At 51.3% G+C, this 13265-nt stretch overlaps 2 protein-coding genes across 3 annotated transcripts in view; both read right to left on the bottom strand.

The window, feature by feature from the left end:
• The window catches only part of KDM4B (lysine demethylase 4B), a 116375-nt gene extending 112434 nt beyond the window's left edge, over nucleotides 1-3941 (bottom strand). For both annotated transcript variants that reach the window (XM_052644438.1, XM_052644437.1), the window contains exon 1: nucleotides 3842-3941. The gene's annotated coding sequence lies outside the window, so the exon portion shown is untranslated. The remainder of the gene's footprint in view (nucleotides 1-3841) is intronic.
• Nucleotides 3942-12305: 8364 nt separating this feature from the next.
• The window catches only part of UHRF1 (ubiquitin like with PHD and ring finger domains 1), a 32589-nt gene continuing 31629 nt past the window's right edge, over nucleotides 12306-13265 (bottom strand). The window contains exon 16 of the mRNA XM_052643752.1: nucleotides 12306-12675. Coding sequence (XP_052499712.1) covers nucleotides 12529-12675 — 147 coding nt within the window. The 3' untranslated portion in view covers nucleotides 12306-12528. The remainder of the gene's footprint in view (nucleotides 12676-13265) is intronic.

The raw sequence follows: 13265 nt of genomic DNA on the forward strand, positions 1-13265 counted from the left end.
CTGGGTGGGAAGTGGAGGGCCCCTCAGAGGGTCTGCAATTTTTTCCAAGGACAACAAGAAGCCCCTGGAGGGTCCTGAGCAAAGAAAGATGGTTTTTCAAGTTTCTAAAAGCCCTTCGAGGGAGCCGGAGTAGGAATTGACAGACTAGTTGGGACGCCTTGTCCAGCCCACGAGAAACTCCCTGAACACATCAAAGCAGGGAGTAAACTCAAAACCAATCCCTCCAACCACACGGTCGATTCACGGATTCCCTCGGGCCTTGAGAGGCACAGAGCTTTGTGAGTAAGTGTGGCCGTCCAGTGCACTGTGCAGAGAGCACCTGCAGCTGGCACAGTAACAGTCCCAGAGCCGCAGGCACCACCCTCAGGAAGAGAGACGATAGCACTGACTCACCTCAGAGCCGACCTGAAGAAAACGGCCAGAGCCAACAGACAGGCAGGGGCCACGCAGCTCTAAACCTGGCCCCTCCCACACACTTCCAGACCCCAGGAGTGGGTGGAAGCCTGGGTGGGGGCCCTGTGCGGGTCGGGAGACCCCCACTTCACACCTGGCCGGCCCCCTGCTGGGTGCATCTGCAGGTGAGCTCCTCTCCTCCAGGGGGCGAGCTGGCAGAGTGTGGGAGGGACACACTTTGCAAATAGGAGCGCCTCTTTTTTGGAAGGGGGCAGGGAAGAAACAGACAAAGGGACTCAGAACTTGAGGTTGATCAGGGTCAAGGTTAAATATTTTATATATATCAAGCTGTTGTGAGGTTAAAGAGTAAGTGAGAGGGGGGTCACTTGGGGGGGCAACAGCGCCCCCTAGAGGGCACTTGCCCACGTCTGGGGACGTCTGTGGTTGTCACAACTGGGAGGGAGTACTGGTAGCACCAGGATGGGGGCCAGGGATGCTGCTCAATACCCCAGTGTCCAGGACAGCAAACCTCCCACAAGAAAACCGAGTCCTGAGCGCGGGCATGGCAGGGCAGGGAGGGGCCTAGGGCAGTGAGAAACCAGAGCTGGATTCAGAGCACAGAGCACCCTGGCGCCCTGTGAAGCCCTTCCCTGACTCTCATCCCCTTTGATCCCTGGCATGGGCTCTTGTTATACCCATCTTACAGATGAGGAAAGCCAGGCCCAGAGTCATGAAGGGGCCTGCCCCAGAGGAGGGCCCAGGTCTTTCAGACTCTGGGCAATGGAGATCAGGGCAGGAATCCAGGAACACCAGAGAGAACACAAGTCAGAAGAGAGTCCAGGGTCAAGCCCTCTGATGCAAGGGTGGGGGCCTCACAGCCCTGCAGTCTGCCCACAGTTTGTTATCCACCCCACCCACCAGCCCTGACCAGGAGGTTTGGGAAGGTTGGGTGACCACCCCCTCAGCTTTGCTCTTGAGCAAGTGACCTGTGCAAGGTCTCACAACTCTGAACCTGCCACCCCCCACACACTTCCAGATCCCCAGAAGAGAGTCACCCAGAAATGGTCGTTGGACCATATATCAGCCCTCACCCCCTCAGCCTGTCATGCCCACTCCCTGAGCCAGTGAGGGGGTGGGGGGCTGGCAGTGGGCAGTATGCCCACACCTTGGCATATTCTCCCGCCAGACCCAGCACCCCCTTAAGTTAGGGACCCAAGCAACCTGCCCCAGAGCTCAAAACACAACGTGCCCAGGCCAGGTGAGTGTCAGATGGAACCAAGGAACAGATGGGTTCCCTGGAGCTGAGGTTCTGATGGGCCAGGAAGAGGCAGGGCACAGGAGGGCAGGGGCAAAAAAATGCATAGGAGGTGGGGAAATTCGAGGTCAAGTACAGCAGAGAGGCCAGCCTGGGAGAGAGGGGCATGGAGGGCCCCCAACATCACCCCAGAGGGACTGGGGACTAGTCTCCACCAGGAGACAGAAAAGTATAACAAAGGGAGGGCGGGGTCCCGAATGACCGATTAGCCTGTACCTTTAAGCTCTTAACACCTCCTTAGCGGCCCACTCCCCAGAGAGGCAAGAATTAGAAAAGGTGAGAAAACCAATTGTTAGTAAGACCTGTATACCTATCATCTCAGTAGCTACACGCACACTCGCTAGCACACACACGCACACACATGCACACACGCAGCGCGTGACACAGTTATCTGCTTGAATCGCTGCGAAACCTGGGAGCATTTCTCCAACTGCACCTCCGCTCCCCTCGGGGTGACCTCCCCTCAGTGACCTCCCCCCGGGGCGGGGCAGTCTGACCGAGGAGGTGCCCACTGCACAAGAGGGGAGCGCCAACGTTTGCCAAGCGTCCAATCAGAAACACGGAAAGAGGGCCGGCGAGTTTCAGAACCCCTCCCCTCAGATCATCGCAAGTTGACTCCAGATTCTTATACTCCATCCTTTCGGGGTTCCAAAGAGCAAACTGCGGGAGGAAAAGAGGCTGCCCACTGCTTCTGCAAGGGTGGCGAGGAAAGGCTGACCCAGGAGTTGACAAACCCTCCCGACGCCTCATAAGGAAGCTATTATTTCAGAATTAGGGGAGCCATCAGCTCTTGCAAGGCAGCCAGCAAAGCCCAGAGGACTCTTGTAATGAGCCCCTCTTAGGGCTTTCCTCCAGCCTGGGGACATTTGGAGGAATGCCTGCGGAGGGCTAGGGAGAGTAACCTCCGACCCTAAGACAGTGCTGGCTCCCAGTGGGACCCGAAGGAGCTTCTGAATCGATGCCGCGGAAAGAAACACATGGAAAAGGACACACACTACGTCTTAGGCTCGTTCGGCTCCACTTAACAGAACCTTCTCACTAGTTTCATAACTGGGGAAACAGTTCCCAGGTGCACCTGAATTATTAAAACAAGAGATCCTCCAGGACCAAACAGAGGGGACACGCCAGGGCGCAGTCCACGTCTCCCCCGCTCCCGGGGGAAAAAAAATCCTTGGTAGAACCTTCCACGTTGGCCCCCGTGGACCTGCACACCATTCTGCCTGGTGTCATCGCGCCCACTGGGTTGAGACCCAGGCCCTGTAAGATCTGGGGCAGGTCCCTTTGGGCAGGAATCCGTCCCCCAGCTCCCAAGCGGCGGCAAAGGGCAGCCCAGGGGGTCCCCGTGGGAGCGACTCCAGGATTTACCTCTACAGAGAAGGGGGGCTTTGAGATGGCGATCGGGCAGAGATGGGTAGGCCCTAGGGGAACGCGTCTGGAAACTGTTCTGTGCATAGCAAGTGGATACATTTTTTTAAATGAGAAATCCAGACTGCATGCTTATTTTAGGGGAGGCTCAGGGAAATGGGGTGCGAGTTTGGAAGCCGCGATGGCACCGCGGATTGACTCGGGCAGTATGGTGAGATGCAATGATGGACATTTCGGGGGACACCACTGGGAAGCGCCCCGTTTACCCCACCGGTTCCCAAAGGGCCGGAAATGCAGGCGGGTTGATCCCAGGGCCTGGGATCTCTGTCTCTTTATTTTCTTTAATTATTAGGATTCTTGTGAATAATGGAAGAGGAGGGCCTCGCCAAGCAGGGCCAGCCGGGCCGGGCCACCCACGCTGTCATCTTTTGTGCGGGGCCGGCAGGGACGCCCCGGCCCAGCCCCCGCACGCCCCCGACCCCGGGAGGGCGCCCCCGCCTCCCGCCCCTGGCCCCGCCATTGTCCAGCCGCACCGCCCCCGCCCGAGGCCGGGCGGGCGCCCAGGGCCGGGCGGTTAACGCCCCCAACCGCCTCGCGGGCCCGGACAAAGCGCGGCGACCGCGGCCCGAGCAGGCCGCGCCCGAGGCCTGGGCCTCGAGTCCCGGGCGCCCGCCCGCCCGCCCGCCCGCAGCCCCGGGCGCGGCGCGGGGGCGGCGGCGACGGTGGGGGCCGCGCTCGCACGCGGCGGCCGCCTCCCCGCGGGCTCACCTGAGGCGGCGCGCGCGGCTCGGTCCGGAGCAGCGGCGCGCGCTCCCCCGCCCTCGGCGTCGCACCCCCAGGCCCCACTCGGGCCGGGCCCCGCTCGGTCGCTGGCGGCCGAGCCCTCCGCGAGCGCCCCGGGCGGGGCTTATAAGGCCGCGCGCCAGCTCCGCCCCGGCTACCATTGGCCCCCGAGCCCACGCCCGCGCGGCTATTGGCTGTCGCTGACAGCTCCGCCCCTCCCCTCCACCGGGCCCATCAACACTGCACGGCCCGCCCCCCGCTCCCCTCGATTGGGCGGGCGCAGCCCGCGGCCTCGCCTCGCCATTGGCCGGCCGCTGGGGACACGCCGGCGCCTACCCACGTGCCCGGTGACCGGCTCGGTTCTCATTGCAGGCTGCGCACGCCAGCTAAGAGGCTGCAACCAACCCGACGGCGCTAGGGCTCGGATTGACAAGGGCGCCTCGGACCGCCCAACGACCGCAAGGGGGCAAGAGAATATTGGCTTACAGGATCAGCCTCAGGCGCGGACTGGCAGGGACGGGTGCCAATCACGGCTCGAATCCCGCCCCGGTTATCAGGCTGCAGCTGAGTACGTGAGACTCAGCACAGCATCAGCATCGCGCCTGAAGGCTTCGAAGAGGGGGTTCGAGACCCAGAGCCGGAAACTGGGCTCAACGTTTTCCAATTCGCACAATCAGGAGATAGCAAAGATAACTTGCACTGAGAGCTGGAGAAGTAAAACTCAAACAGCAAGCGCCTCTGCCTCCATTTCTCCTTTCTCCCCCACCACCCAAAAATTCCAAGTACATTTCTGTCACAATCCACAAAACTTTGCAAAGGCTTTCGGATAAAGCTAGGTGACCTTCTGCGAGATCCCTAAAACGTAAGAGAGGCGAGGACTTTGGTGCCTCCTGACTTAAGTTCAAAGTTCAGCTGGGCCCACAAGCCTCACGGTGGTCGAAGTAACCTCGTTGAGCCTCGTTTCCCCTGTGAAATAGATACAAGAGCGATAGAATCCCTCACCGTGTGCCCCTCTCCTGGAAAGTTTAAGTCAGGTGAGAGGAGGCAGGTAAATCGTTTGATGTGACTTGGCAAAATAAACATGTAATTAAGGTTTGCACGATCATCATCATGATGGTTATTAATTGCATGCCAGGCAGTAGCTGGCCACGCCCCTTTTTATCTGGTAGAGTGTCAATCGGACAACTGGACGTTTCCTAATAACGTGGCTAGGGCATCTACGCTCTATTTCCGGAGGTCCTGGACTCTGAAAAGGCTGCGGAGTTTGGAGCTTGCCTAGTTCAAGGATACTGCGGCAGCTATCGGAGAAGGCAATGGCACCCCACTCCAGTACTCTTGCCTGGAAAATCCCATGGACGGAGGAGCCTGGTAGGCTGCAGTCCATGGGGTCGTTAAGAGTCGGACACGACTTAGCGACTTCACTTTCATGCATTGGAGAAGGAAATGGCAACCCACTCCAGTGTTCTTGCCCTGAGAATCCCAGGGACGGGGGAGCTTGATGGGCTGCTGTTTATGGGGTCGCACAGAGTCGGCCACCCCTGAAGCAACTTAGCAGCAGCAGCAGCAGCAGCTGCAGTTATGTACTCGTTTGTTTCCAGTGTTGTGCTCTAAACATCCACCTGTAGATTAGATAATTAACTAATTTTGGAGTACTTTTAACTAGGTAGCCATTAAAAAGGGGTAGATTTACAAGTACGCGTCAAGGAATGACTCCCCCCTACACCAGTGTGGACAGCAGCAGGATGGTGCACAACTCAGTGTCTTATGGAAAGGAAAGCGGGGCAACTCATGGCTGTGTGGTTTCTAAGGGCCACCTGCCTGTGGCCCCACGCAGAACAAGGCCATTCCCAAACCTAGAAAAGTAAATCTTCGGGAGAGGAGGGATCCAGGTTCGTCTAAAAAGAGTAGCTGCTGAGGAGGTTAATCTGCCCTAGGGTGTTTTGTAGCCTCGTGGGGGCTATATTCAGATATACCCTTGTGCAGTTAAAATTTAACTTAAAAAACAGGAAATAGTAACTGCTCCCAAGGAACTCCCTAACCTGTGGGAAAGACAGAAATATAACCTGGTAGCCTTAATAGGGGCTCAAAAATACAATCCTAAAGGGATTCTCCCCCTCCCACCTGAAGTCCTTTTTTTTTCTACTGAGTTTTTTACACCATATGACAGTGAATTCCAGGTGCTTGAATTTCACAGACTCTGATTTTTTTAAAATCAGGGTACCTAAATAGGTTGTCAGCTTTCCAATTTTGCTTAGGGGGACTTAAATTTTTCCTCAAGTTCCTTTTTTTAAAAACAATTCTAGTGTAGTTGACTTAAAATACGGTGTTAGTTTCTGCTGTACAGCAAAGGGATTCAGTTTTTATATATATTTATCCCTTCCTCCACCACCTTTCCCCTTTGGTAACCATAAGTTTGTTTTCTAAATCTGAGTCTATTTCTGTTTTGTAAATAACTTCATTTGTATCATATTTTAGATTTCACATATAAGTGATACCATGTTGTTTGTCTTTGTCTGGCTTACTTAGTATGAGAATCTCTATGTCCATCCATGTTGCTGCAAATAGCATGATTTGGTTCTTTTTTATGACTAAGTAAGACATTCTGGAATGTGAAGTCAAGTGGGCCTTAGAAAGCATCACTACAAACAAAGCTAGTGGAGGTGATGGAATTCCTCCACTATCTGAAATAGTTGAGCTATTTCAAATCCTGAAAGATGCTGCTGTGAAAGTGCTGCACTCAATATGCCAGCAAATTTGGAAAACTCAGCAGTGGCCACAGAACTGAAAAAGGTCAGTTTTCATTCCAATCCCAAAGAAAGACAATGCCAAAGAATGCTCAAACTACCGCACAATTGCACTCATCTCACACGCCAGTAAAGTAATGCTCAAAATTCTCCAAGCCAGGCTTCAGCAATACATGAACCATGAACTTCCTGATGTTCAAGCTGGTTTTAGAAAAGGCAAAGGAACCAGAGATCAAATTGCCAACATCTGCTGGATCATAGGAAAAGCAAGAGAGTTCCAGAAAAACATCTATTTCTGCTTTATTGACTATGCCAAAGCCTTTGACTGTGTGGATGACAATCAACTGTGGAAAATTCTTCAAGAGATGGGAATACCAGACCACCTGACCTGTCTCTTGAGAAACCTATATGCAGGTCAGGAAGCAACAGTTAGAACTGGACATGGAACAACAGACTGGTTCCAGATAGGAAAAGGAGTACATCAAGGCTGTATGTGACTTGTGCTGATTTGCTATGCACTGACCTGTATGTGGGGAGAAGGCAATGGCATCCCACTCCAGTACTCTTGCCTGGAAAATCCCATGGACAGAGGAGCTTGGTAGGCTGCAGTCCATAGGGTTGCCAAGAGTCGGACACGACTGAGCGGCTTCACTTTCACTTTTCACTTTCATGCATTGGAGAAGGAAATGGCAACCCATTCCAGTGTTCTTGCCTGGAGAATCCCAGGGATGGGGGAGCCTGGTGGGTTGCCATCTATGGGGTCGCACAGAGTTGGACACAACTGAAGCAACTTAGCCACAGTAGCAGTAGCAGCAGCAAGCCTGTATATTGTCACCCTGCTTATTTCACTTATATGGAGAGTACATCATGAGAAATGCTGGGCTGGAAGAAGCACAAGCTGGAATCAAGATTGCCGGGAAAAATATTAATAACCTCAGATACGCAGATGACACCACCCTTATGGCAGAAAGTGAAGAGGAACTAAAAAGCCTCTTGATGAAAGTGAAAGAGGAGAGTGAAAAAGTTGGCTTAAGGCTCAACATTCAGAAAATTAAGATCATGGCATCTGGTCCCATCACTTCATGGCAAATAGATGGGGAAACAGTGGAAACAGTGTCAGACTTTATTTTGGGGGGCTCCAAAATCACTGTAGATGGTGACTGCAGCCATGAAATTAAAAGACACGTACTCCTTGGAAGGAAAGTGATGACCAACCTAGACAGCATATTCAAAAGCAGAGACATTACTTGGCCAACAAAGGTCCATCTAGTCAAGGCTATGGTTTCTCCAGTGGTCATGTATGGATGTGAGAGTTGGACTGTGAAGAAAGCTGAGCACCGAAGAATTGATGCTTTTGAGCTGTGGTGTTGGAGAAGACTCTTGAGAGTCCGTTGGGACTGCAAGGAGATCCAACCAGTCCATCCTAAAGGAGATCAGCCCTGGGTGTTCATTGGAAGGACTGATGCTGAGGCTGAAACTCCAGTACTTTGGCCACCTCATGCAAAAGTTGACTCATTGGATAAGACTCTGATGCTGGGAGGGATTGGGGGCAGGAGGAGAAGGAGACAACAGAGGATGAGACGGCTGGATGGCATCACCGACTCGATGCACATGAGTTTGAGTGAACTCCAGGAGTTGGTGATGGACAGGGAGGCCTGGCGTGCTGTGATTCATGGGGTCGCAGAGTTGGACACGACTGAGCGACTGAACTGATGCCAATGGCTCACGTGGTTGTTTAGGTGCTGGATAAAGTGGCTGCCCCATCAACAGGCACAAGAAAGTACATACACTACTGTCCTAATGTTACTCTTTAAATTTGTATATAAAACAAAGACATAGAGAAACATCTATAAACAAGCATGTACCCTGGCTTTGCCATGTCTTTGGGTAAGTCATTTAACCCGTCTGTCTATGCCTCAGGTGTTCTGAGGTTGAATGTTGCCATACCAACACACATGTACAAATGAAGTCTAAAAATATTAACCCTCTGGGGTCAGGATCATATACTTTGGCTTTTTCTTCATCTTCAATTTAAATATGTTCTAAAGGATTATTGTTGTTCAGTCACTTAGTCATGTCCGACTCTTTGTGGCTCCATGGACTGCAGCACAACAGGTTTCCACGTCCTTCACCATCTCCAGGAGCTTGCTCCAACTCATGTCCATTGAATCAGTGATGCCATACAACCATCTCATCCTCCATCGGCCCCTTCTCCTCCTGCCTTCAATCTTTCCCAGCATCAGGGTCTTTTCCAATGAGTCAGCTCTTCACATCAGGTGGCCCAAGTACTGGAGCTTCAGCTTCAACATCAGTCCTTCCAATTAATATTCTTTCCAATTAATAGTCAAGTCAGGGTTGATTTCCTTTAGGATTGACTGGTTTGATCTCCGTGCACTCCAAGGGACTCTCAAGAGTCTTCAACACCACAGCTCAAAGGCATCAATTCTTTGGTGCTCAGCCTTTGTCAAGGGTTATTAATTTTATAGCATGGAGTGGAGGGAGAAAAGGACGATTTACATTAAAAAAAGAAAAAAGCAACCACATAAACTTTAAAAGGTGATCCAGTCTCAAACTGGAGTATTACTCACCCATGAAGAGTGAAGCCCTGACACTTGCTACAGTGTGGATGGGCCTTGAGAACAGGATGCTCAGTGAGATGCCAGACACAAAAAACTGTGTCTTATGAATTTAATTACATGAAATATCAAGAACAGGCAAACTGGCAGACAGAAAGTGTGTTGATGGTTGCCAGGGGCTGGGGGAGGGGTGGGAAATGACTGCTAATAGGGACTGGGTATCTTTGAGGGGACATGAAATTCTGGAACTAGATAGAGATGATTACACAACTGTGCAAATATACTAAAACCCACTGTATACTTTAAGTGGGTGTTATGGCATGGGCAATATATCTCAATAAAACTGCTATAAAACTAAAACTACCAAAAGTCAACCAGGAACCCAATACACCTAATATTGGAATTATTTTCTGCATAGCAGTTCATATACTTTTCTTGGGTTTTTTCAATTTTTAGACATTTTTAAATAAAAATTTTTAAAATATTTAATTGGCTACATTGGGTCTTCGTTGCAGCACATGGGATCTAGCTCCCTTGCACTGGAAGCACGAAGTCTTAGCCACTGATCAACCAGGGAAGTCCATGGGGTTTGCTCACTTCTAACAGTGACAGCTTTCTTAACTTTTGAGAAACAAAAAATATTCTACAATCTTGACAACATACCTCGGAGTGTGCTGTTCCCATGTGTGGCCCCCCTGCAGATACATAAGCCCACTTGGGGACATTATTTCTTGGCTCCTCATAGGAGGGCCTCTTTCTTATTTTTATTTCATGTTCACACTTTGACTTGAGATATAACTCACATACCACACAATTCAAAGGATTCTAAAGCATTTACAGGTATTGCAATCATCACCAAATTTAGGACATTTTTATCACCTGCAAAAGAACCCTGCACCCTTTAGCTCCCCACCTCCTCCATCCCTCACCATATCCTGTCATCACTACACAAATCTGCCTTCTGTCTCTATAGATCCCTGTGTTTGGCATTTCATATGAATGAGAAACTACATGATCTTTTGTAACTAGATACCCTGGAGAAGGACATGGCAACTGATTCCAGTATTCTTGCCTGGAGAAGTCCGTGGACAGAAGAGCCTGAGGGACTATAATCCATAGGGTCACAGAGTTGGACATTGCTGAGCACCACTAGCACTACTTTTACTTAGCATGATGTTTTCAAGGACACACTTGAAGGTCCTGAGGAGGCAGAGCTTTATTTCTTACATCCACCCACGGCATTTATAGAACCATCAGCACAAGGTGTCAGTGGTAGGTTGGCATCTGCAGAACTCACTACTGTTAACTTCCCTGGAACTGTTAAACTTGCCGCATTGTTGGGGAATTCTCTGGTCCAGTAGTTAAGATTCCATCCTTCTATTGCAGGGGGCAAGGATTCAATCCCTGGTGGGGGAACTAAGATCTTGCAAGCCAAGCCATGAAGGCACAGCCAAAAACAGGAGAAAACCTGAAAAATGTGCCTCATCCTTGGACCCTTGACTCCCACTGGAAACAGCGTTTCAGGTCATCTGTCTCCACGCCCCACGTGCACCCATTCCCCCCAGGCCTGCAGAGGGCCCCCCCAGGGTAAAGCAGTTCCCTAGCTGATGGTCCAGGCTGCTGATGCCCAGTTAAGGCAGAGCCAGTCTTCTCATGGGGGTCCCATGACAGCCTCTGTTTCTTCAAGTGTCAATGGGGACAGTGCCACCCCGCTTAGTGACACTAAATGACCTCTGGTTCCAAGCTGGAAGGCCCAGTTTGGCCCCTCTGGATCACTGCCCATCACTTGGATCTTCTGGGCCTGTTTTTGCATCTGCAAAGTGGAAATGATGCTACTTGTCTAGCATCCTGGGTTTTTCTGGATAGAGAAAACATGTTACAAGTTACAGAAGTGCCTAGTAGGCTACAGGGCAATTTGCAGACAAAAGACACCACCAAATGCATCTGTAAAAGGCATTTATTCTGAGAATCTAAAACCTGGACAGAGAATATTGAACTTTGTAAAAAAAAAAAAAAAAAGCCTACACAGGATTTCGGTGTTTATTCCTAATACATTAAACCACCTAATAATGAAGAAAAAAAGAGAAACTTTTAAAACAGTATTGCTCCAGTTTGTCTGCAGTTATGTGACTTAAAAATATCCCTGTTCTGTTGAGGTATAAGCTGCAAACTTTGGTAAAGTTAGAAACATTAACGAATCATTCCCCAAATACAAAACTCCCCCCTGACAAAAAAAAAAAAACACAACCAAACCCTAAAGTTATTAGCTTCCTTGGTACATATACAGTAACTACAAAAAAAAATAATAATTTCATTTGGAAAAGGTGTTTATTCATTTTAAAAGGTTTCCCTCTTGTAATTCCCAATTGGTGAGTTGAAAATTCTATTTCGAGGATCCACAAAACCCTGATTGTCCCCACTTGCTCACCTGGGGTCCCCAGGGAGGCACTGGAGGACCCCAGTTTAAGAATCCGGTTGGCAGTGTCAGTAATTCAGTGCTGAGAAAGAGCCCTGGGTTGAAAAGGAAGGAGGGACCAAAGGCACTTGAACATGGCCCCGGGCGTGGCTTCCGTGGCGTCAGGTTGGGACGGCGCTGGGCCGAGCGTCGGCCCCCATGGAGGGGAGGGTCCGGTGGAGGTAGCTTCGGTGTGGCCCCAGGTTTCTGCTCGGGTGGCCCGTGGCCTCTGTGTGCGGTGGGGATGCGGAGGCAGCCCGATGGGGGATGGCTTGGAGGTGAGGGTTTCAACTGGCCCCAGCGGGACTTCTCCGCTTTTCCTTGGAACAGTTTCCTGCTGGTGATGCGGGGCCAACACCTGGGTGTGGTGACACCCAGGACCACAGCCTTGCTGGGTCTTAGGCGATGGAACTTCACCTCTGGGGGCCCGACCTACCAACCTTGAAAAGATTGTTCTAGGCAGCCCGGTGCCTTCTTGCGAGTCGGTGGCGGGGATGGCTGAGACCTCAACCCTGGGAACTTAAGCAGCCTTCACACCAACTCGTTTCTAATCCCATCCTCAGAAGAAAAACCATTTTTTGAAAAACTTTGTTTTAGGTGTTTTTTGTTTTTTTTTTTTTTTTGCTGATAAAATTGCAGGCTTTTTGTTAAAAACCAAAATAAAAACACTGAGAAGTCCAACTTTGTTCCTTCCTTTGAGCCATAATACAAATTCCTGAAAAAATTCATAGATTAAAAAAAAAAACATGGGAAGACGAGGCAGTTTTAGGGAGTGGAGGAAAAAACTACATGTTTAAGTTAAGCCCACTAAAAACGAAATGGGGGCCACGGACCCCTCTGATAACATGGTTTTTTTTGTTGTTGTTTTTTAAATACTTGGCGAGAAGTGCTTGAAGATCACCGCCCGCTGCCATAGCCGGGGAAGAGCTGGGTGAGGACGGCCTGCAGCGGCTGGTTCACGGTCATGGTGTAGCTCCGGCCCAGGTCATAGCGACAGGCCGGGCAGCTGAACACCTGGGCCTTGAAGGACCTGTCCAGGCAGTCCTGTGGGAGAGTGGGGCGGGTGAGAGGTGATCCTGGTCACCCATGGTCCCCTGGGGCACCACCAGGCACCCAGAGGACCCTCCTGACCCTCAGTCTCATTTTCCACTGCTGGCAGCCCATGACCGGCCCGGCTGCCCCAGGCTCATCAAAGACACCAAGGTTGAACTTTCCAGTGGTCCAACGGTCAGGACTCTGTGCTCTCACTCCCAAGGGCCCATGTTTGATCTCTGGTCAGGGAGCTAAGATCCTACAAGCTGATCAATCACTGTGGCCAAAAAAACAGAGACTCCCAGGTCATCCTGGCTGCCAGGCTCCTGCACCTGGAGGTCATACCACCTGACAGGTCTACCCTGGCTCTCTCGTCACTGGTGCTGGAGTCCCCTGCTCAGAGGACCCTTCCTCAAGGCGCCCTGGAACATCAGGATGGCCCCGCCTCACCACACCCTGTCTGCTTTCAAAACAGCACCTTCCTCCTTCTGGAACTGTCTGATGGACTGATGTGCTTGTGTGTTAACAGAGCAGATGCTCCCCACGATCAGGGGTTGCGTCTCCCTGATGTTCCCCATGCCAAGCACAGGACCCAGCATGGA

The sequence above is a fragment of the Budorcas taxicolor genome, chromosome 7 (assembly GCF_023091745.1).
Source record: "Budorcas taxicolor isolate Tak-1 chromosome 7, Takin1.1, whole genome shotgun sequence".
NCBI lineage: Eukaryota > Metazoa > Chordata > Mammalia > Artiodactyla > Bovidae > Budorcas > Budorcas taxicolor.